Below are 26,988 nucleotides of genomic sequence, written 5' to 3' on the forward strand. Positions count from 1 at the left end.
AAATGAAAAGGGAGCCCACTGTATAGAAGAACCTATTTGCCAATGACACATAGAGTAAGGGGTTAATTTCCAAAATTATAAAGAACTCATACAGCTCAACAAAAGGAAGACAAATAACCCAATTAAAAAATGGGCACAGGACCTGAACAGGCACTTCTCCACAGAGGACATAGAGATGGCCAAGACACATATGAAAAAATGCTCAACATCACTAATTATGAGATGCAAATTAAAACTTCAATGAGGTATCACCTCACACCTGCCAGAATGGCTACCATCAATAAATCAACCAAAAACAAGTACTGGCGAGGATGTGGGGAAAAGGGAACCCTAGTACACTGCTGGTGGGAATGCAGATTGATGCAGCCACTGTGGAAAACAGTATGGAATTTACTGAAAAAATTAAAAATGAAACTCCTCAATGATCCCACTTCTAGAAATATATTCTAAGAAGCCCAAAACACCAATCAGAAAGAATATATGTACCCCTATGTTCATAGCAGCATTATTTACAATAGTTAAGATCTGGAAACAGCCTAATGTCCATTCAGGAGATGAGTAGATAAAAAAACTTTGGTATATTTACACCATGGAATACTTTGCAGCTGTAAAAGAAAAGATCTCTTACTCTTTGTGACAGCATGGAGGGACCTGGAGAGTAATATGTTGAGTGAAATAAGCCAGTCAGAGAAAGACAAATATCACATGATTGCACTTATATGTGGAACCTAATGAACAAAATAAACTGATAAACAAAATAGGTTCAGAGGCATGGATGCATGGAACAGAATAACAGATTTGGAGGGGTTGGGGGATGGGAAGAGATTACCAAAGAACTCACATACATATATGCATAACCCATGGACACAGACAATAGTGTGGTGAAGGTCTGGGATGGGACAGGGGCTGGGAGGAGGGGGTACAGGGAGGATGGGGGACACCTGTAATACTGTGGATAATAAAATTTAATTTTTTAAAAAAAAAGGAATCAAAATCCCACTTCAATAGACTTCAGAGAAAGGTAAGATCAAACACTTAAGCCTGGAGCTTATGTCTGCCATTTGCTCAGGACATAAATTCTTAAAGTTATAGAAGTTTCATGCTATAATTTGCTCTGATAAACCAAAACATTTTCACAATTTTGCTAGGAAAGAAAATCCACTTCAGATGAGAGGACAGATAAAACCTCTCATCTGTAAATTGTCTCACTGAACTAAAATGGAATTTAAAGACTTTGAAGATATTTAAAGACTAAAAAAGTAATAAAAGTTTAGTGGAGTCTTAAGGGTAGAGCCTTAATCCAACAGGACTAGTGCCCTTATATGACGAGGAAGTGACAAGAGAGCACATGTATGCTCCCTCTGTGTCCCCATGCAAGCACGGAAGAAAGGCCATGTGAGGACTAAGAGAGAAGGCAGCATCTGCAAGCCAGGAACAGAGTCCTCACCAGAAACTGCATCTGCCAGCATGTTGATCTGTGACTTCTAGTCTCTAGAACTGTGAGAAAATAAATCTCTGCTGTTTAAGCCACCCAGCCGATGGTATTTTGTTATGGCAGACCTAGCTGATTAATACAGAAGGTAAATAATAAGAAACCTCGAACTTCAAGAATGAAGGAAAAGCAAGAGAATTGGCAAATGTGTGGGTAAACATAACAGACTATTTCTCTCCTGTTAAGATCTTTAAAATATGAATGATGAATGAAAGCAAAAAACTGAACATTACCTGATGAGGTTTTCAATGTACATAGATGTTAAACATATGACAACCTCTATACAAAGAAGGGAGAGTAAAAGGTCGCTATGGTGCTAAGGTTTCTACATTACAGTAGAAGTGATAAAATGTTAGTGCAAAGTATATATACCGTAATACCAGAGCAACCACTAAAAAAAAAACCTCATATGAGATATAGTCAAACACTCAATAGATACACTGAAAAGGAAAACTAAATTGGCGTGCAACTAACAGTCTCAAACAAAGCAAAAATTGATGGAACTGGAGAGACAGACAAATCCACAATCACGCCTGGAGAGCTCACCTCTCTCAGTAACTGAAAGAATGAGCAGAATACAATCCGCCGACCTGACCTGACTGACATTTATAAAACATTTCGCCCAATGATGGGAATGCACACTCTTTCCAAGTGCACAATGAACAATCTCCAAGACTAGGTCATAAACAAACCCTAACAAATGGGAATCACACAAAATATGTTTGCAGCTCAATATACACTAGAAAGCAAGACATATGAAAAATCTCCAAATATTTGGAAGTTAAACAGAGGAGTTCTCAAGAGAAATTTGAAAGTACAGTAAACAGCCCTAGCCGGTGTGGTTCAATGGTTGAAGCATCGTGCTGTGTACCAAAGGGTTACAGGTTTAATTCCTGGTTAGGGCACATACCCAGATTGCGGGTTTGATCCCCAGTTGGGGCGTGTGCATGAGGCAACTGGTCAATGTTTCTCACATCAACCTTCCAGCCCCCTCTTCTCTCTCTAGAATCAACAAAAAGCATACCCTCAGGAAGGGATTGAAAAAAATTTTTTTTAATACCCTGATAGGTGACACTCAGTGCTTAGAGCATCAGCCCATGCACCGAAGGGTCACAGATTCCATTCCTGGTCAAGCGCACATACCTGGATTGGAGGTTTGATCCCTGGTCCCCTGGCCCCCTGGCCCCCTGGCCCCAGCTGAGGTGGGTGCAGAGGCAACTGATCGATGTCTCTCTCGCACAGATGTTTCTCTCTCTCTCCCTCCCTCCCTCTCACTGGCTGTCCCTCTTCCCTCCTTCCCCTCCCTCCTACTCTCTCTGAAAAGCAATGGAAAAAAATATCCTCGGTTGAGGATCATATAAAAAAAAAAAAAAATAGATATAAATTTTAAAATACACTAAACAATGAAAAGGAAAACATACTAAGAACTGTTTTAATATATCTATTAATTTCAGAAAGAAGAAGGGAAAGGGAGAGAGAGGTAGAAACATCAATGATGAGAGTCACTGATCAGCCACCTCCTGCACACCCCCCAGTGGAGATCGAGCCCCGCAACCCAGGCATGTGCTCTGACGGGGAATTGAACCATGATCTCCTGGATCCTAGGTTGATGCTCAACCACTGAGCCACGCCCAGCCAGCCCATGCTAAAATTTGATGGATTAAGTTAAAGCACTGATCAGAGGGAAATTTGTAGCATTAAATGTTTCAGTACATAATAGAGATAAACCTACAGACCTGTATGTCTCACGCCACAGGTGATTCCAAAAGCATCCCAACTTCTGAGAGTTAAATAAAATTCTACATGTTAAGGCAGCTCAGTAAGTATATAAAGAATGAAAGAACAAATGAACAAATAAATAAACACGTAGGCAATAAACAGAGAAAACTCCAAGTCGGATAACTACAAAGGACTGAGGCATAATCCTGCATAGCTTTTTCAACTCTATAATGAAATAACTATGACCACAGTCACTTGCTCTCTGGGGAAGTCAAAGGCATGAATTTCTCTTAGCAGGAGCTAGAAAGCTATAGGAGCCTTGATTTAAATCTAGTTATCACCTTTTATTAATTGTATCAAAATGTCCTGTGTCATAATGGCATTTCCTCTTTATTAAGCAGAAACCCACTCAGGAAAAAAAAGGAAGCAATTTTTCTCACACTCGCCCACTTTTGTTTACAGTCCAATCTAGTGTCACCCAGAATCCCTAGCTGGTCTGTGGCCAGCACTTGTCAGTCTCATGACAAAGGGGTTCACAAGTCATGACTCAATAACTTTAAGTTGCTTAACTCACTTCAAGTTTCCTCATCTTCCTGTAAAAATAAGTTTCTACACAGGTGGCTCCCTTCACACTGACAAGCACAAAGAAAAGAGAGAGAAAAGAGAAGGAAACCAATACATATTCACTAAGCACTTACGGTCAGCCAAGGTGCTTTACACACATTGGTTCCTTTAATTTTAACAACTTATAAGGTACAACCATCCACAAAGTACAAATGAGGAAAAGCCGACAGAAATTCAGGTCTTTCCATGCAACCTCAGAATGGCAAATCAGGACAATGAGCCCCACCAGCAATTCTGTTCAGCTGAGTATGTTCAGAACATTTATTACATTAACAATGGGACTCAAGTTCTCTAAAATCCCTACCAGCTCTGTCAAGCAGCTCTGGAGCATTCTCACTGAGCAAGGAACATGCAGAGCTCCCATTTCCAAGCTCCTAAGACCAAAAATAAATCCATGTATATTTGTGCTTCTAAATTTGTAGCCTACAATGCCTACTACATTGTTGTGACGAATGATGCAAAACCTTTAAACCACAAGGGACAGGAACTCAGTGCTGCCTCTGTGACTTAACCACACCTACATTCCCCACTAAGACACTAAGAAAACATTCTGACTACTTCCTGCAAGATCAGTTGCTTCTGAAATTCTGGCTCAACCACAACTGTAATTCCAAAAGCACCCCAAATATGTTCTTTCAGACATACGTTATCAGTTGAAAAACATTTGACTAGATTTATAAACTCTTAGATAAAATGAATGTGGTAATTACCAGTAGCCAGTGCTCTTTATCAGTTGCTTTGGCAAAACAGCGCACTGATATACTACAGTCTTTTATAACCTAGAAGAGTGACTACCAAACTTTCAAAACTTTCACTTAAAAACTTTTGAACAGCCCGGTTGGGCATTTGAGCATCGACCTAGGATCCAGAAGATAGCGGTTCAATTCCCGGTCAGGGCACATGCCCAGTTTGCTGGCTTGATCCCCAGCAGGAGTTGTGCAGGAGGCAGCCGATCAATGACGACTCTCTCATCATTGGTGTTTCTATCTCTCTCTCCTTCTCCCTTCCTCTCTCTGAAATCAATAAAGATATATTTAAAAAACAAAAAACTTTTGAGCACACACATGTATAAATGTATAGTGTAAAAGGTGAAAGATAAAGTATACCAGTTGAAGTTCAACTTTTTTCTTTGTGGACCCCAGTGGACTGCCTTATACACCCTTCTAGGGCAATCTACTATCCTAGACCACTAAGGCGTATCTGACAACAAGCAGGTCTTCAGACGATGGTTACTCTTTACAGCATAAACCACAGACCAGCTCTGAAGGTTTTGGGTTTGGGTATTTTTGTTTTTTAAAGATATGAAAGTGTTATAAGTGTATGCCTTTAAAAAAAAAAAAAAAAAAAAAAAAGTCATAAAAAATTAGCCTCCTTTTTAATCAAATGATCAATGAGAAAAATAACTAGTATTAAAAGTGGTCAGCCAGAAGCATTGACAACTGTGATATCAGGTGATATCAGATGACAGGTTGACCTGTGCAGACCATCCGGGGGCCCTGTCACTTAACTCATGGTCACCACCACAGCCAAATGGCAGGACCATCTATTATTATTACTGATGGGGTCATCACTGTGACCATTTACTGAGTTGTCTAATACATGCTAAGTGCTGTGGTGGTATTTTACATACATGATTTTATATACATCCTAACCATCCTTCAAGACAGGTATTAGTATGTGAATTCTGCAAGAGGAAATGTGGTCAGCAGATAACCTGACCAAAAGTAGCACTGCTAACATGAAGCAGAAAAAGAATTCAAACTCTACACCACTGCTCTTCCCATTGGTACGAGAATGTGCCTAAGTGTATATTTAACAGTAATAATCTGCTAGGATACATTTTCTCAATGAAATCACATTCTCACACCTAAAGCATACTTGTACTGTGCTTTAAAAAGCATTTTCATATTAATCATTTCCCCAGTTTATTCTCCCAATGACCTTGAGAGATATGAAAGAATATCTACCACTAAATACAGCAAATCAGGCACAGACCCAGGACCAAAGGATGCAACTGTTGGGCACCCGAGAAAGACAATTTGGCGGAAGTAACTTTGCTTTGAAGAATCTCATTCAAAAACACAATTACGTACAATTGACAAATTCACCAAAAACAGGATCTACTGCTCTATAATAACGTTATACATGAATGTACTACCCATAACCACAAGTGAGCAGGCACCATAGCAACTTGGAAGCTATTTTGCAATCACAAAAATAATGTTTGGGAACAAAAGTGCAAATGTTTAAACTTGAAATGCAAATATTCTGTTTATAATTTTTAAAGCTCATAAAACCTCAGCAATGGGAAGGGTTTTAGAGGTTCAATCCAACCTCTCCCCAGGTGAGGATTCTCCTCACAACCTCCGTTAGGCACATTTCTGGGGAAGGCATGCTCACAATCTACACCACCAACCACTGATACCATTTACTGAGCATATAATGTGCCAAGCATTATAAATATATTAGCTCATTATTTCATTTCTGAAATTAAATAATGACCACAGTGTACAGGAAACACACTTTCTACCTGCAAGCAAGAAAAATGAGCTTGAGAAACATGGGTGAAAACATTTTCCCATTTTCTATTTTTAAAAAATAAAATTTAAAAAGTACAAAAGTAATTAATTATCTATGGATTATGGAATTATGGATAACTTCTCTTCTTTATATTTTCTATCTTTTCCTGGTTTCTAAAATCCTTTTTCATGGCAAGTATTTATTACTTTAGGTAATTTTTAAACACATACAAAAAGAGTAAGAGTATAATGAACCCTAAGTTCCTATCAACTAAGTTCAACATCAACCAACACATGGCCAACCACTTCCCCTTTTATTCCCAGTGGATTATTTTAAAGCAAATCCCAAGTGTCATATCATTTCATTCAATAAAATGCTTCAGTAATGCCATTAAAAAAAAAACACACAAAGCATTTTCACACTGAAGATTAACAATATTTTTTTAATCAGAAAAATATGTTTTCAGAAAATGAGATATTAAGTGAAAAAAAAAGAAGAAAATATTCAATGGCATCACTACTTTAGGTTATGTGACTCGGTTTCACTGAAGAGGTCAGGATGCATGGTTGACCCTTCAGGCCATAAATAAAACTAGCAAAAATGTCTATTTCTAGTTATCAACATTTCTTGGGTTTACCTGTTGAGAACTGCTTCCTTGTCTCCCAGACGACTTTTAATTTTACTTGTCAGATAGTCCAAAAAGAGCGTCCAGATATCCAAACAAGAGAAGTAACCTTCATGAGTAGGCTATGGTGCAAAAGAAATCCAGACAATGAAATTACTTAATGCAAATACTCCCTAGAAACACACCCACCAATTACTTCCATCAGAATGTTACAACCAATAAGCCTACATTCCCTCAGCTTCCTGGAAAGCACACTGGTGTCTTTTAATCGGTCTTCACAATTAGGCCCCATTGAACATAACAAGACAAGGGTACCATAGAGCACATCATTAGGGAAATACTATGTGGGACAAACTGAGCAACAAAATAAGCCAAGCGAACACCTATCTTAAAAATCTAAGACCGTGGTGAGAAGGATTGTTACAGATCATCCGATTCACATGTTTATAGAGAAAGATATGATTTACTCAAGGTCAGGGGGAGGAGCAGGTCCCTTTACCCCAGCAAATGCTCTTTCTACTACATATCACTACAAAACTGAAAATAAGTTTCAGTGGCTCCAAAGGTGCCAAGTTTACACTGTGAACATTAGGAAAGACTATTTGCAGTCTTCCTATATAACAGATTGAAAATGAGCTTGTTAAATCTGACTCTTGGGCATTATCTCATCTGTAAAAGTAGGGTGTCCAGCAGGCTAGCAGCAACCTCTGACCCAGTGTTGACAGGACAAAGTGAGGAGGGGACAAAGCCTTTGTAGGATCCTAGTGCTGGACCATTTCTCTCGAGCACTGACCAACTCTCTCGAGAGCTTTGAGCTTCTATTTCATAAAAACCCAGGCACTAAACTCTCCATCTAGTCCTTCTCATACATACTCAGTTTCAACTGTGGCCCCCTAACCCCTTATATATCCACTCAAATTCTTGCTACCTACAAGAACTCTTTGGTTTTAGTTGTGATTGCTTGATTGAAACCACATAATTGGTATAGAAAGAAATAATGTAGAAAGAAATAATACCATCATCTTGGATCAATTTTTCTTCCACTTATGTTTACATGGACATGTATGGAATTTGCCCAAGGAATAACCAACGCTGGGGGGTTAACATCCAGGGGGAGTTCTGTGCCCAGTCTGTGGCTGAGACAGAAAACTGTAACTTAAAAAACACAGACTCCAAGCACACAGTTTGCCTGGCAGCCCTGGAACCAGACGGCTGCAGCTCAATCAGGACCACTGACAGGACATCCTCAGAAAACAGAAAGACCACTTCCTGTCTCTACTTCAGACTTCACAAAACCCAAGTTGTCCATGGCATGAAATGAAGCCAATGAACAAGCAGAAAACATTGATAAGACACATGGAAATAAGATGGGCAGCTGGTGGGCAAGCACTTGACTTGCCCAGCCAGGAGATGTGGTCTTGTCCTGGCTTTGGCTTGCTGAGCTTCCCTTAAGTCAGTGGCCCAGCTGTCATTCCTTGGTTTGAAAATACTCACCAGCGCCCTCCAAAGAACATAACTGACCAGATGCATGTGGAAGTGCTTTAGAGAAAAGCCTCCACATAAATCCGGGTTTTATGGCGACATCAAAGTACTTTATAACTACACATATCTTACCATGCCTTTGAACTGAGGATTTGCTATGTGTCCCAAGGTTAGAAAAAAAGGTGGGCAGATAAACCCTCTGTAGGACCTGCAACACTGCCACTCACATCCACACATGTAGGTCCCACTGTGAGACCTTGTGCACCACCCACATCTGGCCTTTGACGAGTGCTGTGGGCACAGATCAGTAAGGTCATAAAGATGATAGGCTGACTGCACGTTTAAAGTCATCCAACTTTTCAGAACCCTCACAGACCCATTTTAAAAATGTACCTGTACACAGATACACTTATCAGATTCCAGGGATAATTAATCACTGAAAATCCTGACAAGTTTCTTTAAGAAACTAATGATACCACTCTTATCTGCAAGTGGTCTGCAGCAGTTAGTCATATGCATTGGTCTACATCAGGGATGGGAAACATCTGGCCCACAGGCCATATACGGTCTGAGAAATCATTTGGTCTAGCCCTGCCAAGGCAACCGCAGGCGGGACTCGAAATTCACTAAATTTAGGAGCTTTTTTCATAGCTAATTTTTAAGTTGATAATTATGTATGGCCCACGAGTGATGTTATAAATATCCAAATGGCCCTTGTCAGAAAAGGTTTCCCACACCTGGTCTATATGATTTTTACAATAGTCCTGAAAACTGGACAGATGTATTTTTCTTCTTTCCATTTTATAGATAAAGGAGCCAAGGCTCAGAAATTACCTGCCCAAGGTGACAAAATAAGGAACAGAAACAGAACTGGAATGGGGATCTTGAGACTCTGGTCCACAGCCCTCCCCACCCCCGTGCCATCCTATCTGAGAGTTTTAGGAAGAAGGGGCAAAATGAAAAATGCAAGACCAAGAAGGAATTGGTGACGATACAGTAAGAGAGAGAGCAGGAAGACAGAAGTCATATGCTTATATACAGACACCCCAGGGCCTTGGCAAGCAAGGAGAATGACAGTGGAGGCAAGCACCTGGTGAGCACTAGGGACTAGAGGGGCTGCAGCAAGACACTTAGGTGAGAGAAACAATGTAGGAAAGAAATAGAAGAGAGGAACTGGTAAGAGAAGATACTAACACCATCTTTATCTTATTACTATTCTTCCAAAATATGTTCACCAGTACTAACCTTTTCATGAATTTTAGAAACAAAAGGCAAAATACTGAGTACACCCATTATAACCCTCCACACAAGAGGAAAGGCACATTTTCCCACTTTCCAGACAACTAAACTATGATGTTCACACTATTAATGAGTAGATGAGAACTTAAAGCTCTCTCTAGAGAGCAGTTAATTTCTTATTCTTAAATCATATTCAAAAAAACTCCCCCACCAGCAGCTCCTTATCGTGGAGTATGCCTGCCATCTCTTCTCTACTCTGCCTCTCTGGCAAAGGGCTGCCCACCCTATAGTAAACTGCATGGAGCACCTTCCAGGTTCCCGCCCCACTGTTCTCAGCATCTGCTTCTGCCCGCACCTAGAGGATACCACAGTCCAAGAGCCTGCACCCAGAAAGAACGGTCCTCACACAGGAGGCCACAAGAGCAGAAGGGAGCTCAGCTGACAGAGACCTGCAAGTAAAGAAGGAAGAAAGAAGCTTGTTGTTTGCTTCCATTACCATATCTATGTCTTTTCCGAGTATATAAATATAATATACATGTATATGTATATAAAAGTACCACTTTCACTACAACAGAGAACTAACACGTAGAATTCTAGTGAAAGAATCATAAAAGATGAACATTGGGAAAGACCCTGAAGATGCCCACTGCAGTCGCTCTCCTTAGGTTAGGAAATGGAAATCGAAGAAAACAAAACAGACTTTTCCAAGGACACAGGGCTGACAGAAACAACCAGAGCTCGACACAGAACATTTGGGTCCAAATCCAAAGAAGCAGTCCTAAGACATGCACACTTTAACACATTTTTTAAGCTTCTTCTACACCATATATACTAAAGATCCCTTTTTACATATGGAGCAAAACTGCAAGACATTTTCATTCCATTTTCCCAAACAGACCCCTTCTTTCTGACTCCAACGCTGGCTCCTTTTCTCTCTTTTATTTCTGCTACACTTATCCTAAGCTATCAAACCCATCTGGTTCCCTTTAAGATTTATCTGGACCCGTCTCAAAACTTTCCCACCTCTGATGCCTCTTTCTATTTCCCATCCTCACCCTCCCACATCTCACCATCTCTTCAATTCCTCCTTAGGCCTGGTGAGCCCAGCATGTTTTCCTTCTTGCTCTACACTCGCTGGACTCTCTGTCTGACCTCTTCACACTTCCTCAGCCTTTGGTCATCTTCCCCCAACTGCGCCTTTCCCGGTACCCAGGAATGGTTCACTCTGCCACTGGGTGCTCTTACTGCCAAGTACCTCTTTGAGAAGGGCTGGCTCGCACACTAAAACGTTACTCCAAGTCTACTGCATACGAACACACCCCCAGCCTAGACCCCTGCCTCTCCTCTAGCCTCATTAAGCTACAACCATAAAAGTCTCCTTATAAAATCAGATGCCCTCACTGACAATGTCATCCCTAGTATATACCAGCAGAAAGAGCTACATCTATACACCAAAAAACGTGTGCAAAAATGTTCACTGCAACATGATTCCTGTTCACCAGAACTGGAAGCAGCCCCAATCAGCAGTGGCATGGATTTTCAGACAACGACTTACTATAAAGCAATGAAGAACTACTGCCACACAGCAGGTGAATTTCACAAACATAATACTAAAGGAAAAAAGCCAGACAGAACAAATACACCTTGTATAAACAGGCCAAACTAACCTGGGATGTTAAAATCACAATTGGGGTTACTTCTGGGGAGAAATGAGTGGGGAATGACTGGGAAGGGACATGAGATTTCTGAGGGGTGCTGGTAATGTTCTATTTCTTAACATAGGTGATGGTTACATGGTCTGTTCATTTTGGAAAAATGCACCAAGCTGTACCTGTGCGATTTATGCACTTTTCTGTATGTATCTGATACTTCAATAAAAAGCTGATTTTAACAACACACACAAAAGGGCACAAGGGACAGGGTATGAATGAAGTTTCTACAGCTGGGCTATGGTGATGATGGCGCCAGTCTAGTTACTGAACACCACTGAACTGCATCATTACGATGGGTGAATTTAGTAGTATATAAATCTTACCTCAATAAAACTGTTCCATTAATACAAATAAAAAATACTGGGTCACTGAAATGTAAATTCAATGGAGGCAAGGACTTTCAAGTTTGTATACGCCCAGATCCTGACAGATAATAGGGGCTCAAAAAATATTTGTTGAAGGGGGTTGAGGGTTTGGAGCATGGACCCACCAAAACTTAATTCTTGAGAGGGTCACTCTTTATAGTCTCCTCGTGGGAAGTCTCAGTGACAGTTATAGAATAGAGCTAATGGCCCTAATTGCACAGTTTTCTATACTTTGCTTCTCCAACATCACAGTGGTTAAGAGAGCACAGACTGTATGGGTTCAATTCCTGGCTCCACCTCTTACTGAGCAAGGCATTCTTTGTGCGTCAGTTTACCTGTAAAATGGAGATGACAATACTACCTATCGCATAGGGTTGTTATGAAGGGTAAATGTGTCAATCTTTACATAGTGAGCACTATAAAATGTTTGGGAAGTGAAGTAGTTCTTTCTCCTGAAAATAACAAAGCAGGCTTTTGGGGGAGGAAGGATAGGCGGTTCTGGGGCATTACCTGATGAAATGTGTACTTAAACAGAAGTGTCAAAAACTCCACCACAGGGAACTGGGAGTAGGACTCGATTCTTCTTAGGTGCACACTCACAAAGAGCCGAAGAAAGTCAGTAAACTTCTCGATGTAGCTAAATAAGACAAGAAGACAAAAGGTGACAATGAGACACACAGCCACCTCCTTAAAAGAAAACTCAAATTTAATCCAAATTTCTTTCAGTAAAGAACTATTCAGATTTATATTTTCAGTTAAAAATATAAAGGCCTGCAACAATTACCTACAGGTCAGGCAACCCTTCATTCCATTACCACCTGAAACATAGCAGAAAAGCAACTTTAATCCTCAAACACCATCTATGAAGCATCGTGTAAACTAGTGCTCTCACGTTTCCTAACTCATTAGTGTTATAGCCCAATTACAGTGAAAGGAAATGGTACTAAAAAGTCAATGGGCAGATCACGTGTGTCATTTCAATGTGGCAGGTCTGGAAGGCTCGTTTTCTTTGCTAGGAGGCCAAAATATTAAAATGAATGTGCTAGAAACACAAAAACCAAAACAAGGCTATACAAAAGACATGGCATCCAGGTAAGATACAGTCAAGCCTGCCCTGTGTTTAATTAGCACTAGGAGCTAATTAAACACAGCACATCCCAATCCACTCCAAAGTCATTTCAAAAATAAGGGAAGGTTGTCAGAGCTGGAAAAGCCTCGGGACAATTTAATCCGATGCTTCATTTTACAGAGAGGCCCCGAGAGATAAAGTGATCAACCCAAGGTCACTCAGCCAGCTCATGGCAGAATGGGACTACCATCCACTCCCAACTCAGTGCTCTCTTTTCACATCACAGTGAATCCCCAGTCATCTGTATTCACAAAATCATTTCACAGAAGAGTGTGGGTCACAGCTGCAAGGATAAGAGACTTTTGTTATTAAACACACGGCACATCATCACTCTCACATCTCAGAAACTGTCATTTTAAGCCCCTAAATACCAAAAGGTGATTAGAAAATGAGATGGACATAGCTCCATAAATCACATTTCAGAGACCAATAAAAATAAAAATAAAAAAGACAAAGCTATAACAGGCATTAGCCAAAAATTAAATAATGGCCAAAACCAATTCTGAAACTTGTAACTTCGGAAACCTATTTTTTAAAGGCACAGATACATGAAATAATAAAGGGAGAGAAGAAGACTTCGACTCAGAGGAGCAAAATTAGGCCATAAATAAAATGCCCCATATTGTTCTTGGGACTTATCGTCCTGAGGGTGGCCCAATGGTCTGACCTCCACACATATGTAAACTTCTTTGCAGCTTTAATAACATTAATTTGTTTGATAAGGATCACTGGGCCAAATACTTAAAAAACAGGCACTGAAATCAACTGTTTTTAGAGATAGGAAAGTACAAAGAGACTTCTCTCTGATGCCTTCCATCACTAATCCTCAAGGAGCAGGAACTCCTCTTTCCTCGCTCTGCTTATTACATTATATTTTTTACATGGATTTTCAGTCACCAACCTGTTTCCTGCTCTTTAGAAAGATGCACTCAATTCCCTACCACCCGTAGAAGAATAAAGAGAAGTCACGGGTAAAATATCATGCAATCTCAATTTTATTTTAATCTCCAACCCGATGTTTTAAAGAATACAAACAAGGCTGTTCAGCAGCTAAAACTACAAATTTTATTTCACCTCATTTTCTTTCCCTTGCCCACCTTCTGGTACAGGTGCTAATGAGCAGTAGAAAGTTAGAAAAAAGGCAATAGTGGAGAAGAGAAGCAAAGGACCTGGTTAAGTAGCACCTAAACAACCGAGAATGGATTTAGCTGTTTAGAATTAGTGGTAGGGGACCCGAGAGCCAGGAAGCAAGCACACAGTATTGTTTATGTCACCTTTCTGCTTCCAGGCACCTCTCAGCTTTCACAGGGCAATAGGAAAGCATAGAATTAAAATATAAAACCAAGAGCATAAAAGTTACACGAAACAAAATCAGTATAAAGATAATCCATGACATTTCTATACCACCCAAAGGTAAGCCATAACAAACATTATGCCACAAGTAAAAGTCAAAACAACTGATATCTGATGTTTGATACAAGCAACTAGAGTTTAACATATGAAAATACAGCCTTTCTTAACACAAGCTAGAAAACAATATAAAATTGCGTTTGAATGCTGATGCCTTTGAATTTATATACAAAGTTGTTACCAAATAATAAAAAATAAAACATATTACCATACCATTTTATGAGTTTTCTGTGATTATACAGAGAAAATTTTACACAAAGCTTGCTTACAATGAAGCAAACCAAAATAATATTATGTACCAATTTTTTTAACTTAAAAACTTTATTAAAATTGCTAAATTTAAGCAGCACTAAAACCATCTTAATTTTAGGCACTTTATATTGTTATTTATTCTAAGGAAAGAAAATGGATTAACTCTGCATAGCTTAATAATAAAACACAAGCCAAGGAAAATTGATTAAAAAATTAACTTTGCCTGCCAGGCAATCTATACATATTTACTAATTCAACACAATTTATCTGCTTGGAAGTTTCTGAACAGTCAACATGATGATGCTATTAATATAAGTTTCAATTTTTCCCTGTTGTTTTTACCCCACAGTAGCATCCTATTAATGAAAGTTGTAAGGCAGATAAATGACATCATCTACAAGGGAAATTAATGAAACCCTGCCTCAGAGTACTGTGACAGAATCATCTCGTAGGGCACTTCGGAAAGGCTAGACTCCATTCAAAGGGACAATAACACACAAACACAGGTGTGCGCAACATGAGCCTGTGACAACATGAACATCTCTCCTTTCTGTCGTGAAGCTTGCCATCTGTGTGCAACTTACAATATGACAGCATTCCTATGCACTAGCTGATGTCCACTTGGGCAGAGTCAAATAGTAAAAACTGACAAGCCACACCAAGTGAGAAAGGGTGATTGTAACTCCTGTACCTCCACGGACCTCCTCTCCTGTTCTTGGCTACGCATGAGCAGCAGTCTTGGTTCCTGCACCACTTCAGACCTGCAAGCAAATAGTGAAGAAGAAGGGGGAAGACGGGTGGAAGGGAGGACAGGAGGTGGATGGGAGAAAAGACAACAAACCTACACAATTCACAATCACTTTTCAAACTCACTTCATTTCCCTTAACCACCCCTAGCCCTTCCAGCTAAGCCTACACTTACTGGTGCACACCTACCTTTCTGTTCCTCACCAGGAGCCCCAAATTCTGAAACCAAAGAGGATTACGACACCATGCAGAACACTGTGATAACCAGTCAAGGCCCTTTCTCAGGGCATGCCAACTTCACACCTGTTTTCATTACCTCTCATCGAGTTCTTCTAGCCTGCTCTTCACCGTGTGGGCATTGTGATCCTTGGTGATTTTCTGCAGGAGGTAGAAAGTCTGCTGGAACATACGCAGTAAATACTCCTCAAATTCCATAGGCACACAGTTCTTGGACATGAGTTCATTGATGCAGGACATGGCCAGGACCCCAAGCCGGCCACGCTCCTGACCCAATACACAGTTCTGGCTGCTGCCGTTAACTGATGCCATCTTTCTGGCTCGGATGTCACAGCCAAAGCGCGCAAAATGGAAGATGGTGGTAAGGAGGGACGGGGTGATGCTGGCAGACAGAGGAATCCAACTGAAGAGATGGGCCAGGCACTCCAAGGCCAAGGAACAGATATACTCACTCTCCACATCAAGGATGGGGATTGGCTGGTTCAAGAGTTTGGCTGAGCTAGGACTCTGCAACAGGTTACTCAGTAAGTCACCTGAAAATACAAAAGACTTTTAAGATCTACACTATCAAATCTCTTACAAACCAATTTAATTCTCCTTCAAACAAACAAAAACAAAAAACAAAAACCAAGCACTACTATAATGCAACAGTTATAATGTAACAGTTCTCAAAGTTTGGTCCAGGGACTCCTGAGGGTCCCCAAGATCCTTTAGGGAGTTCTCAAATTCAAACTAGTTTTAAAAGAATCCTATATTGGTAGTTTCTTTTCTCACAAGTGTACACCAGAGCTTTCCAGAGCCACATTACATGTGATATCTGACAGAGAGAAAGCAAAAGCTCTCTTTCATTAAGCCACATGATAAAGAGATTTGCAAAACTGTAAAACAATTCTGTTCTTCTCAGTAAATGTTCTTGTTTGCTCTGGAAAACATAGTTATTTTTCCATTAAAATATATTATGTTTATATATAATGATTTCATCAGTTATTTTTAAATGAATAAATATTTGTAAATTTTGTTTTCATATCAATAGATATAACTCACAAAGCTCTTTGAGGGTCTCAATAATTGTAAGAGTAAAGGAGTCCCGGGTGAGGGTGAGCAAAATGAGTAAAAGGGTCAAATGGTATACACTCCCGGTTACAAGATAAATGAGCCCTGGAGATGTAATGTACAGCACGGTGACGACAGCTAACAATAATACTGTATTTATTTGAAAGTTGCTAAGAAAAATCTTAAAGTTCTCGTCTAAAGAAAAAAAAATAACTAGGGAAGGTGATGGATGTTAACTTATTATGATCATTTCACAATATATACATGTATCAAATCATTATGCTGTGCACCTAAAACTAACAGTCTTTAGATACCAATTATATCTCAATTTAAAAATAAAGAGGCCCAGAGCCCAAAAATTAGAGAATTACTGGGCCAGTCAAAATAGGTCTGTGGACCTGCACCATCAGCATCTCGGGGAGCCTGTCAGAAAGTACGAATTATCAGGCCCCACCCCCCACACACCCACTGAGGAGTAGGGCCCCAGAATCTGAGTTTTTACAAGCTCTCTAGGTGATTCTTATGCTTGCTTAACTTTTGAAAGCACTGGACTAAAGAATATCACGTAAAATTGCCCAGCCGGGCATGGCCCAGCGGTTGAGCGTCGACCTGGGATCCAGGCGATCGGGGTTTGATTTCCGGTCAGGGCACATGCCCGGGTTGCAGGCTCGATCAATGGCTCTCTCATCATTGATGTTTCTATCTCTCTCTCTCCCTCTCCTTTCCTCTCTCTGAAATCAATAAAGATATATTTTGGAAAAAAAAAAAAAAAAGAATATCATGTAAAATAAAATGGGGGGAAGCTACGAAATGATTTTAGAAAAGACAAAAGAAGAAAAATATTCAAAACTTAAGAAGAAGAAAATTTTCCTGAAGATGTGACTATACAAAATGAAAGGACTTATTCTGTCCCTCCCAAAAATGATACAGAGTAATCAATACTAAAAACTTTAGGATTAAGGAAGAAATGTAGGCAGAAGAAGCACATATACAAAGGAGAAAATATCGAATTCAAACTCCTCCACAGTAACATTCAAAGCTAGAAAACAGTGATGCAGTGTCTCCAAGTTCTGTGGCCAAGAATGACTTAACCGGAGTTCTCCTTCGAGTATAAATGAAGGTGACATTTTCTCAAACATGCAAAAACTCAGATAATATATTGCCCACAAATTCTTCTTGAGGAGGATACTGACCAATGAAACCATGCAAATAAAGTGACAAATAAAATTAAAGAATTAAGGAATGGAGAATCTGTGGCGAAGGGACTCATGTGAGGACTGAAATAAATATAGAATCAAGACTAAATAAACACAGGAATTATAAAATAGTGTGCTTTCTCATCTTTCACAAGCAAGAAGCCTCTAAATATATGGTCTAAAATTAAAACATGTAGTAAGAAACTGGTTTTCGTAATCTTTTTTTCAATTCCTCACCCGAGGCTATGTTCTTACTGATTTTTAGAGCGGAAAGGAGAGAAGGGGGGAGGGAGGAAGAGAAAAACATTGATGTGAGAGAGAAACACTAATCAGCTGCCTCCTGTACACGCCCCGACTGGGGATCAAACCCGCAACCTAGGAATGTGTCCTGACCAGGGATGGAACCCAAAACCTTTTGGTGCACGGGACAGCACTCCAGCCAACTGAGCCACCAGGCCAGGTCAATCTTTTTTTCTTAGCCTTAGAAGTATCTTTTACAAACTAATATTCCTTATGGAAAAAGCATCTCAAGGTCAGCAATTTACTAAGAACAAATATATGCTACGATGCCATTTTGTCTTTTTATTTGGTTTATCTCTCTTATCTATATCTATGTAAAAATAATATTGAGGACACCAAAGAGCTTTTGTTTATGCAGGTTATTTATATTGATATTTTTTATACTAGAAATTAAAACTGAAAGTTTTCAAATATTCAATTCATTTAATAATAATAAGCCCATTACATCTTAGCATAAATAACATATTTTCAAATGAAAAAAACCATAATTTGCTCCCAAAAAATTACTAAGAGTAGCACTGTTTTCAAATTTTTGGAAATCTCTTTAATATCTGGCTTCAAAGAAGGCAGCTGATTGTCTCATCTGCTTCTGCATTCAATCTATTGCAATATGTTGCTTTCACAGAAGTATATTAAGAAAACCCAGCTGCACATAGATATATGACTGAAAAAGAAATAGTGGCCTTTCCAGATTACTGTAGCTATTCTTTAATATAATATTAAAATTTGATGAGTAATCTATTTATTTTTAAAATCTTTTTTTTTTTTTTTAATATATTTTTATTGATTTCAGAGAGAGGAAAGGAGAGGGAGAGAGAGAGATAGAAACATCAATGATGAGAGAGTCACTGACTGAGCCCACAACCTGCCCTGACCGGGAATCGAACCCCGATCACCTGGATCCCAGGTTGACATTTAACCGCTGAGCCACGCCCGGCTGGGCTCTATTTATTTTTAAAAGAAGTTTATTGATTTTTAGAGAGAGAGAAAGGGAGAGGGAGAGATAGAAACATCGATGTGAGAGCACATCAAACATTAATCAATCGATTGCCTCCTGTATATCCCCTACCCAGGATCAAGCCCGCAACCCAGGTACAGTATGTGCCCTGACTGAAATCAAACCGGCAACTCTTTGGTGCACGGGATGACACCCAACCGAGCCACACCAGCCAGGACACAAGTAGTAACTTATTAATAAGAGGGTTAGTTTCTATCATTGAAAACAGATTAAAAAGTTGTCCCCTGGCATTTTATCTTAAAGTATGTTTGCTGGTTTCTGTTCTGAAAGAGCTGCATTTAATTCCAGATGAGAGTCATCACGATCTCAGCTACCCAAAAGCTGGTAATCAGAGGACCTGGTTTCAAAGAATAATGCCAGAAGGACGCTCAAGTAGAATCTGCAAACGTTTCAGCTGGTTACTGGGCAGATAATAAAATTTTGATTTTTGGAGCTGCTGTTCAGACTTTCCACTTGAGTCACACAACTCTCTTCCAAAGACAGTAACTGTTTCTGGTATTTTGTCATTCATGGACCAATGGCCATTTATGAAAGATGCCAGAGTCAGAGGAAACTACTAGTATCCAACTAGAATTCTTGGAGCATAGTCTGATTCTTAACCAGGACCAAACTGAGGCTTTAGCAATGGAGGAAGCAACAAACACCACCTCAGTATGATCTTATATTAAATCTGGACTTCTTTGGGCCCTTAGACCCTTCCAAAGTCTCTTGAACATTTCTAAATAGAACTAAATTCTAGCTTTAAAAACAAAAACAAGAGCCCTAGCTGGTTTGGCTAAGTGGTTAGCGCATCAACCCATGGGCTAAAGGGTCCCAGGTTCGATTCCGGCCAAGGGTGCGTGCTTGGGTTGCGGGCTCATCCCCGGCCCCGTCGGGGTTGCATGCAGGAGGCAGCCAATCAATGTGTCTCTCACATCGGTATTTCTCTCTCCCTGAAAAGCAATGGAAAAAATATCCTCGGGTGAGGATTTAAAAAAAAACAAAACAAGAAAAGTTGTCCCCACTCTTTAGCTCAGAAGAATTTTTCTAGAATGGGAATGCTTAGTGAAAACATCGATGACAATAACGATGTTCGGATCAGCTACCATTAGATGTCTATTCTCATTGGCTTGATGCTGCACTAAGCACTTAATGTACCTATTCCAATTCATGCTCGCAGCTCTGAGGCAGGTATTATTATTGTCGGCATTTATAGACTGTTAGAATAATTATGACACAGGCAGGTTAGGCAATTCCCCCATATTCCTCAGCTACTAAGGGGCAGAACTGAAACTGAAACCCCAAAGCCTATGCTCCTTCCCAGAAGGCAGGTCACCCAGAAAGATTATGCAACCAGGAAAATGATCAGTAAGAAAGCTAATATTCAAATATAGAAGATATAGGATCTAAAGCCATACATAAAATAGCATGTGTACACTATTGCCACAACTATAGAAAGATATGAGAACAAAAACTGAACAGGATTAGGCAAAGGTAAAAATTATTTAGGTGGTCAAGGATGACCTGTGGGTTTTTTCTCCTCAAAACAAGAATCTTTTAATGTTATTTCTCAATGAAAGTGATTTTATTCTACTTCAAGATATTTCAGCAGCTTATGGAAGAGTTTTTCAAAAATTCTATTTTAATCAAAGTGGAAGGAATTACCATAGAACAGAGAGACTGCTTCATGCTACAGCATTTCCAGTGAAAACTTGGGAGAGCTTTAACAAGCTACCTGTGTGAGAGGGCACCTGGAGTATTAAACCTATGGGCGGCTTCCTTTTCCCCGAGCTGTGCCAGGCCCTGGCAACAGCATGCAGCCAGGCCCCAAGGGGCGTGTGGATGAATGCGGAGCATTTATACTTGGAAGCAACCCAGACATGGTTGGAATACCCATAACAGGCTTTCATGGAAAGATCCCACTGCTTTTCTATTTTTTTATTATTAAAATTTTATTATTATTAAAATAATAATAAAATTTATTATTAATAAAATAATTTTTTATTATTAAAATTTTCTATTCTGTATGTGTTCTATATTTGTATGTTTTCAGTTCTATATCTACTAACTCAGAGTGTCACAACCTAAGCACTACTGACATTTGGGCTGGGTGATTCTTTGTTGTTCTGTGCACTGTAGGATATTTTAGCAACATCCCTAGCCTCCACTCGTCAGATGCCAGTAGTACTCTTCCATCCAGTTATGGTAACCTAAAATATTTCTCCACATTTACAAATAATTCCCTACAGGGCGAGATCGCCCCAACTGAGAACCACTGACCACATGGCAAGAAACTCTACTCAAGGAGCCCTTAGGACAAGAAAACAAGATCACAGGAGTTGTGTGTGAGCCTCCCAAGTCCCATCTTTCTATAAGTAGTTTATAAGGGAATACATGAAAAGATTTGCAAGTGCACAAAGACGTGCAATTTTGGAAAGAGTTTGGGGAAAAATAGGAAGGTATAAATTGGTTTCAATCAACCCGAGCTAACATATCTGCACCCTGAAACACTTCCCATCACCAGTGCATGTACACATCTACACTGTACTTGAAAATACATACCACGTGGATGAGACATTTTTATTGCAGATCAAAGTTCACTCAGAATTGCAGTATTTACATAATTTCATTTTGTTCACTTTTTTCCAACTGTCCAAGAAAAAAGAAGGCAAGACAAGACTAAAAGGGCTGAGGCTGCACACACACAGAAGGAAGCAACAGTCACAGCCTGCAGGACACACCACACCATCCCTCATTTCATCCGCACAGGACAGCAACAGCCAGAGAAGGCATACAGCGGATGGACGTGGCAGAATTCCAAGGGCCAGGGCTCTAAACCAGGGCAAGGAGGCCAGCAGAAGTGGTGAGAGTGACCAAGAAAGCAAACTTAGGATAAAACCAGTGCACCTGACCTCTAGCAAGTTATTCCCAGGAGCCCCAGCTTTCTTGTTTGTAATGAAACATGAAACCATCATCTACTTCACATCTACTGCTGGTCTAGTGAAAGAAGTTTAGGAGATAAGATGACAGTTTGGGGAACTATTCTGAGAAATAAACCACACACACCCTTTAAGACTTTTTCTATATTGACTGTTACAGTAGTTGCTGCAGGAACTGGTCCCTGGGCTTTGTTCTTTGAAAATGATCAGACAGAAAACAACTTTACAAGACAGTATATAAGGCCCAGGGCTAAGTCTAACAGGGAGCTGCACAGGGTTTCAGGAGGGCAGGGAAAGCCCATCAGAGACTACTGATGGGGTGTGTTTAAAAGTTATTTGGTTACTCACTGGGTCCTAACGTTTCTCAGAATGAATTTCCTACATAAAACTAAGGTAATGGTCAAGAAAGCTAAACAATTTTCTAGAAGTTTTACTGCTTAACTTGGTGTCTTAAGTGCACAAAGGCAGTTAAGCAAAAGCATCAAAACATGTTGATTATATATCAGTGCTGCCCAAATAATAGAGCAAAATCTGATGGCTTCACTTGCAACTGTCACAAAGAGAAGAGTGCAACAAGTGAACATGCAATTCTATTTTTTTAAAAGGAAAGCATACCAGCTTAAAAGCTTACTTAATTCCTTAGCCCAGTCTCAATTTATTTATTCTCTCTCAAATACTAAAATTCAAGACTTCGAAAAAAATGTAATAGTGTCTAAGAGGCCATTGTCAAGAAGTACACACCATATTTTTAGGTTTTGTTTATATGGAAAAGTCAAATTAGTTCATATTTTATTTTTCCTAACTTCATAAACAAAACCTAGGCAACACATGAAAGAGCAAGCATTATTTTTTATTTGTATTATCTGATTTCCCCAACCTGCCCTCCACGAAAGTAAGTCTATCAAAGTATAAATTGAGTTGTTAGTTTGGAATATACCTTAACAAAGCCAAGTAAAACACATAGATTTTGATAGTGGAAAACCACTACAGAAAAACAAGTTTTACTGGAGTATACCTGATGCTGCTAACTTTAACTGGATGCTAAATAAGCTAGGATTCAACTATCTAAAAAACAAATCTAATTCAAAAGAACTAATCTTTGCAAACTATTATTTAAATGAAATGACACATTTTAAGATCAACTAAATTGTAGGAGATTCCAAGGGGTACATTCATAAAATCAAATCTCTGTGTCATTTGCAATTTTTCGTTCAATCATTCAAACATTGCAAAATATAAATCTGCTAAATCGCCTCAAATATCCACCTTGAAAATGAAGGTTTGCCACCAAGTACAAATAAAGTTCAATTTCCTGTGGGCTTTTAATATATTATAGGCCTCTGTAATAGACTTTAATCTAAGAAGTATGACAAATGACTCTAAATGTTTTTTGGGAGTTTTTATGCTTTTATTTTTATTTTTTTAATTGATTTTAGAGAGAGGAAAAGAGGGAGGGAGAGGGGGAGAGGAGAGGGGGAAAAGGAGATTGGAAGGGGAAGGGGGAAGGGGAGGGGGAAATATTGATCAGTTGCCTCCTGCATGAACCCTGACCAGGGATCGAACCGGAAACCTGGGTAACCTGCCACCAACCACACTCCAACCAACTGAGCCACACAGGCCAGGGCAACTCTAAATGTTTTTAATCCAAGTATGATAAATGGAATTTGGAATAAATAGTATACAATGAACAGTCTCCAAAACTTTATGATATATTTTCAATTCCCCAGTAACTGCAAGAATTTCAACTTCACAGATTAAAAGGCTACATGAAACAGCACGGGATTAGAGATTTCTGATTTCAACAGTCCATTTCCTTGGGGTACAAGAGAAAGATGTAGAAATATTTCTCGTTAGCTACACATCAATCTTTACAGTAGAGGAAGAAATATGTGCCAACTCACAGGATGTACGCTACTTGAAAAGCATTTGTGATCATGTAGTGTAAACAGAGCATTTAGAAACTAGAAGTTCCTGCTCAGCCACAATTTCCTCTTTCCATCCATCCTTGAAAGTAGCCACTTTTAGGTGAACTGCACCCTGACTTTTGAAACAGATATTACTATAACTGTGGACAATAACTAACCACTGTAAACTATTTAATGACCACTGCAAATATGCCCATGCTTTATCAAATTATTCTGACCTGAGGTAAAGTCAAAGCTGATTACTGCACAGATCTTCATGAGCCCAGTGGGGAAGAAAGCACTCCCCGTTTCTGCCCCCTCCTTCAGGCTGACCCACCTCCTACAACAGCAATCCCTTTATAACTACAAAGCAGACTGTCAAGCCGACAGGCTCACACCAATCTCAGCATGAGCAACACAGCCATGAAAATTGAGAAAAAGGGAAAAACAAACCAGGAGCATCAGCAGTTATAAGCTGAAGGGGATGGAAGTGAGTGACAGAAGATCAAAGGTGTCATCTTCCTGATGGGCAAGGAGGAAACAAAATATGTTGTTCTAAATATTATAGTAGAAAGTATAAGTACTTATGAGGAACTAAGAAAGCTAGCTACTAAGAAAGCATGGGCAAAAAGGCCAAAAATAGATTAAGGAAGAGTCAGCATCTGCATCTAGCATAAATAAGCAATCGCTATCCTGCTGAGACCCTCCACTGCATTTTAAAAAAGGAACACCATGTGGTGGGCAGACCATACCACTTTCTCCTGAGGTTGGGGATGGTGGTGGGGTGGCGGCAGTAACGCTGTGTTTGTCCCAGACAGTTTCCAAGATACCTGTATCAGGAAAGGAGAAAATGAGTTTAAGAGAGAAATAAACCCCAGCATATGCAAATCAAATTTAGAAAAGCAACTTATTGATATCTTTGATCACACATCAGTGTCTAAACATCCCTCCCTCAACCGTGTATCTAACTGCTTCTTGGACAGCGCCACTTGGATATTCCAAACTCAGTTTACCTTCCCCCTACAAACCTGCCATTAATCCTCTTATCTTCCTCACCCAGTAAACAGCACACCCCACAGAATCTCAGCACCTGGTCTCTCACCATCTCGCCCGACCCTCAACCCCACACACAAGGTTTCATCATGCTGAACTGTTTGCTGTTCCTTCCACATGTGTCCTTCCCTTTCTCAACCTCTAACCTGCTCCCTCTCCCCCAGAATCCCAACTTGACCTTTACACCAGCCTAACTGCTACCTCTCTGGTACTAAGAATTCCACTCAGCTCATCTCCTCCGGGAAGATTCCCTGTCTGTTAGGTTTTGCCTTCACATAAAGCACACCTCTACTGTAACTCTTAACGCAGGTTTTTAACTGCCTTTCTCCCCTACCAGAGGATACATTACTAGAGGGCAGATGTTGTGTTTCATTCCTCTTTGTTTCTCCTTACAGAACCTGCCACCTATGATGATCATAAAAGCTTTTGAAAATATTTTGTTCCTAGAATATTTAATATTATGGGATGGGTAAGCCTTGAAAATATCATGCTAAATAAAAGAAGCCAGACATGAAAGGTCACATATTGTATGATTCCAATTTTATGTAAAGTTCAAATAGAAAAATCCAGAGACAGACAGTGGGTTGGGGGCAGGGGTTCTGTAAATGTTCTGGAATGTGCCATAACACTACTTATAGTGTGATAGCTACACAAGGGGGGATGTAGAGATATCAGACATGCTCCCTAACTCCAGAAATTAACATCTAATTGGGGGTCTCTTAAATAAGTGCTTTGAATGAATGCTCTGAGAGTTGGGTTTCTCCTGGGGAGCTGGGGAATGGCAGGGACAAATGGCATGATTACTTTTGATCAAGCAATCTTATAACCACTCTAAGCGCCCACTACATGCCAAGTACCTCTGTAACACACACGAAAGAAAAAAGTTCCTAGACATCCAAGGAAGCTGGACAGAGGAGCTGAAGACAAAAACACTTCTCTCTCACACTCCCGAGCAAGCCCAGGCTCCTGGCACGTCTCGGCCAGGCTACACCAGCGCCTACCAAGCAGGCACCACAGGCAGCGCAGTGGCCACACGCTCCGGCTTGGGGTGCACCGGCTCGGGGCGCTCCGCTCTCCCGATTACCTTCCGCTTATTCTCACTCTCCGCACACTGTCACGGGGCCCAACAAGACAGACAAGGGGGCAAAGGAAACACTACCTGCAACTGCAGCCTAGCACGCGTGGCGCTGATTACACCCCGCCTGTCACACTTTCCCCACAGAATCTGAAAGTTTCATACCTTCCTATTCCTCCACTTCTCCTGATCTTAAATACAAATTATTTTCAATGAAGCGCTTGCCACCCACCTGACCTAGGATACAGTAATTGGCATTTCAATCACATTCCTATGTGTCCGTCTACATATCATTAATCACATTTTAAGAGTGAGGACCAATTAATGGAAGACTAAGAAAAATAAGTTACAAACATTTTTTGAGACCCTACCGTGTGCTAGACACTGGGCTGGTGCTGGAAAATAGCACCACCTCCTTTCTGTTTTCATGCTCAGGTTCAGTCACAGCTAAAACAACTGCTCAAAAATACTGAGGGCCAGGGCCTGAGCTCTGGGCATTTGCAGGCAGGCCTCTGGTTTTTGGCACTACCTGTGCTCACCTGTCAGTAGGCCAAGCACTGTCTGCACCTGTTCCAGCAGTAGCTTCCGCAATTCCTCTTTCCGAGCCACACTGAGGTCCTCACGGGGACAAGCCAGCTCTTCTGAAGTTGTCTTCAACATGATCAGCCCAAGGGGGGTTGTCACAGGGGACTGGATCAACTGCCAGGAAAAAGTAAGTTCTGAGCAAACGGATTTAGGACTGAGTAACACTAAGCCGACGAAGTACCCCTGTGTGTTTAATCTTATATGAACAGGTTACATAAATCAATGCTTTAGAAAAATGACTTTGAGTATATTTATGTAGTTTTTTTTTAACCACTCAAAATATATTCTCATCTTATTTTAAAGATAAAATGCTAATACCATGAATTTAAAAAT

General features: G+C 40.1%; 1 protein-coding gene across 1 annotated transcript in view; it reads right to left on the reverse strand.

The window, feature by feature from the left end:
* XPO6 (exportin 6) overlaps positions 1-26,988 on the reverse strand; it is a 112,729-nt gene that overhangs the window by 41,840 nt on the left and 43,901 nt on the right. The window contains exons 5-9 of the mRNA XM_016217910.2: positions 26,610-26,769; positions 24,695-24,772; positions 15,633-16,086; positions 12,289-12,415; positions 6,993-7,102 (exon numbers count right to left, since the gene is read on the reverse strand). Coding sequence (XP_016073396.1) covers positions 6,993-7,102; positions 12,289-12,415; positions 15,633-16,086; positions 24,695-24,772; positions 26,610-26,769 — 929 coding nt within the window. The remainder of the gene's footprint in view (positions 1-6,992; positions 7,103-12,288; positions 12,416-15,632; positions 16,087-24,694; positions 24,773-26,609; positions 26,770-26,988) is intronic.

This window comes from Miniopterus natalensis, chromosome 3 (assembly GCF_054644295.1).
Source record: "Miniopterus natalensis isolate mMinNat1 chromosome 3, mMinNat1.hap1, whole genome shotgun sequence".
NCBI lineage: Eukaryota > Metazoa > Chordata > Mammalia > Chiroptera > Miniopteridae > Miniopterus > Miniopterus natalensis.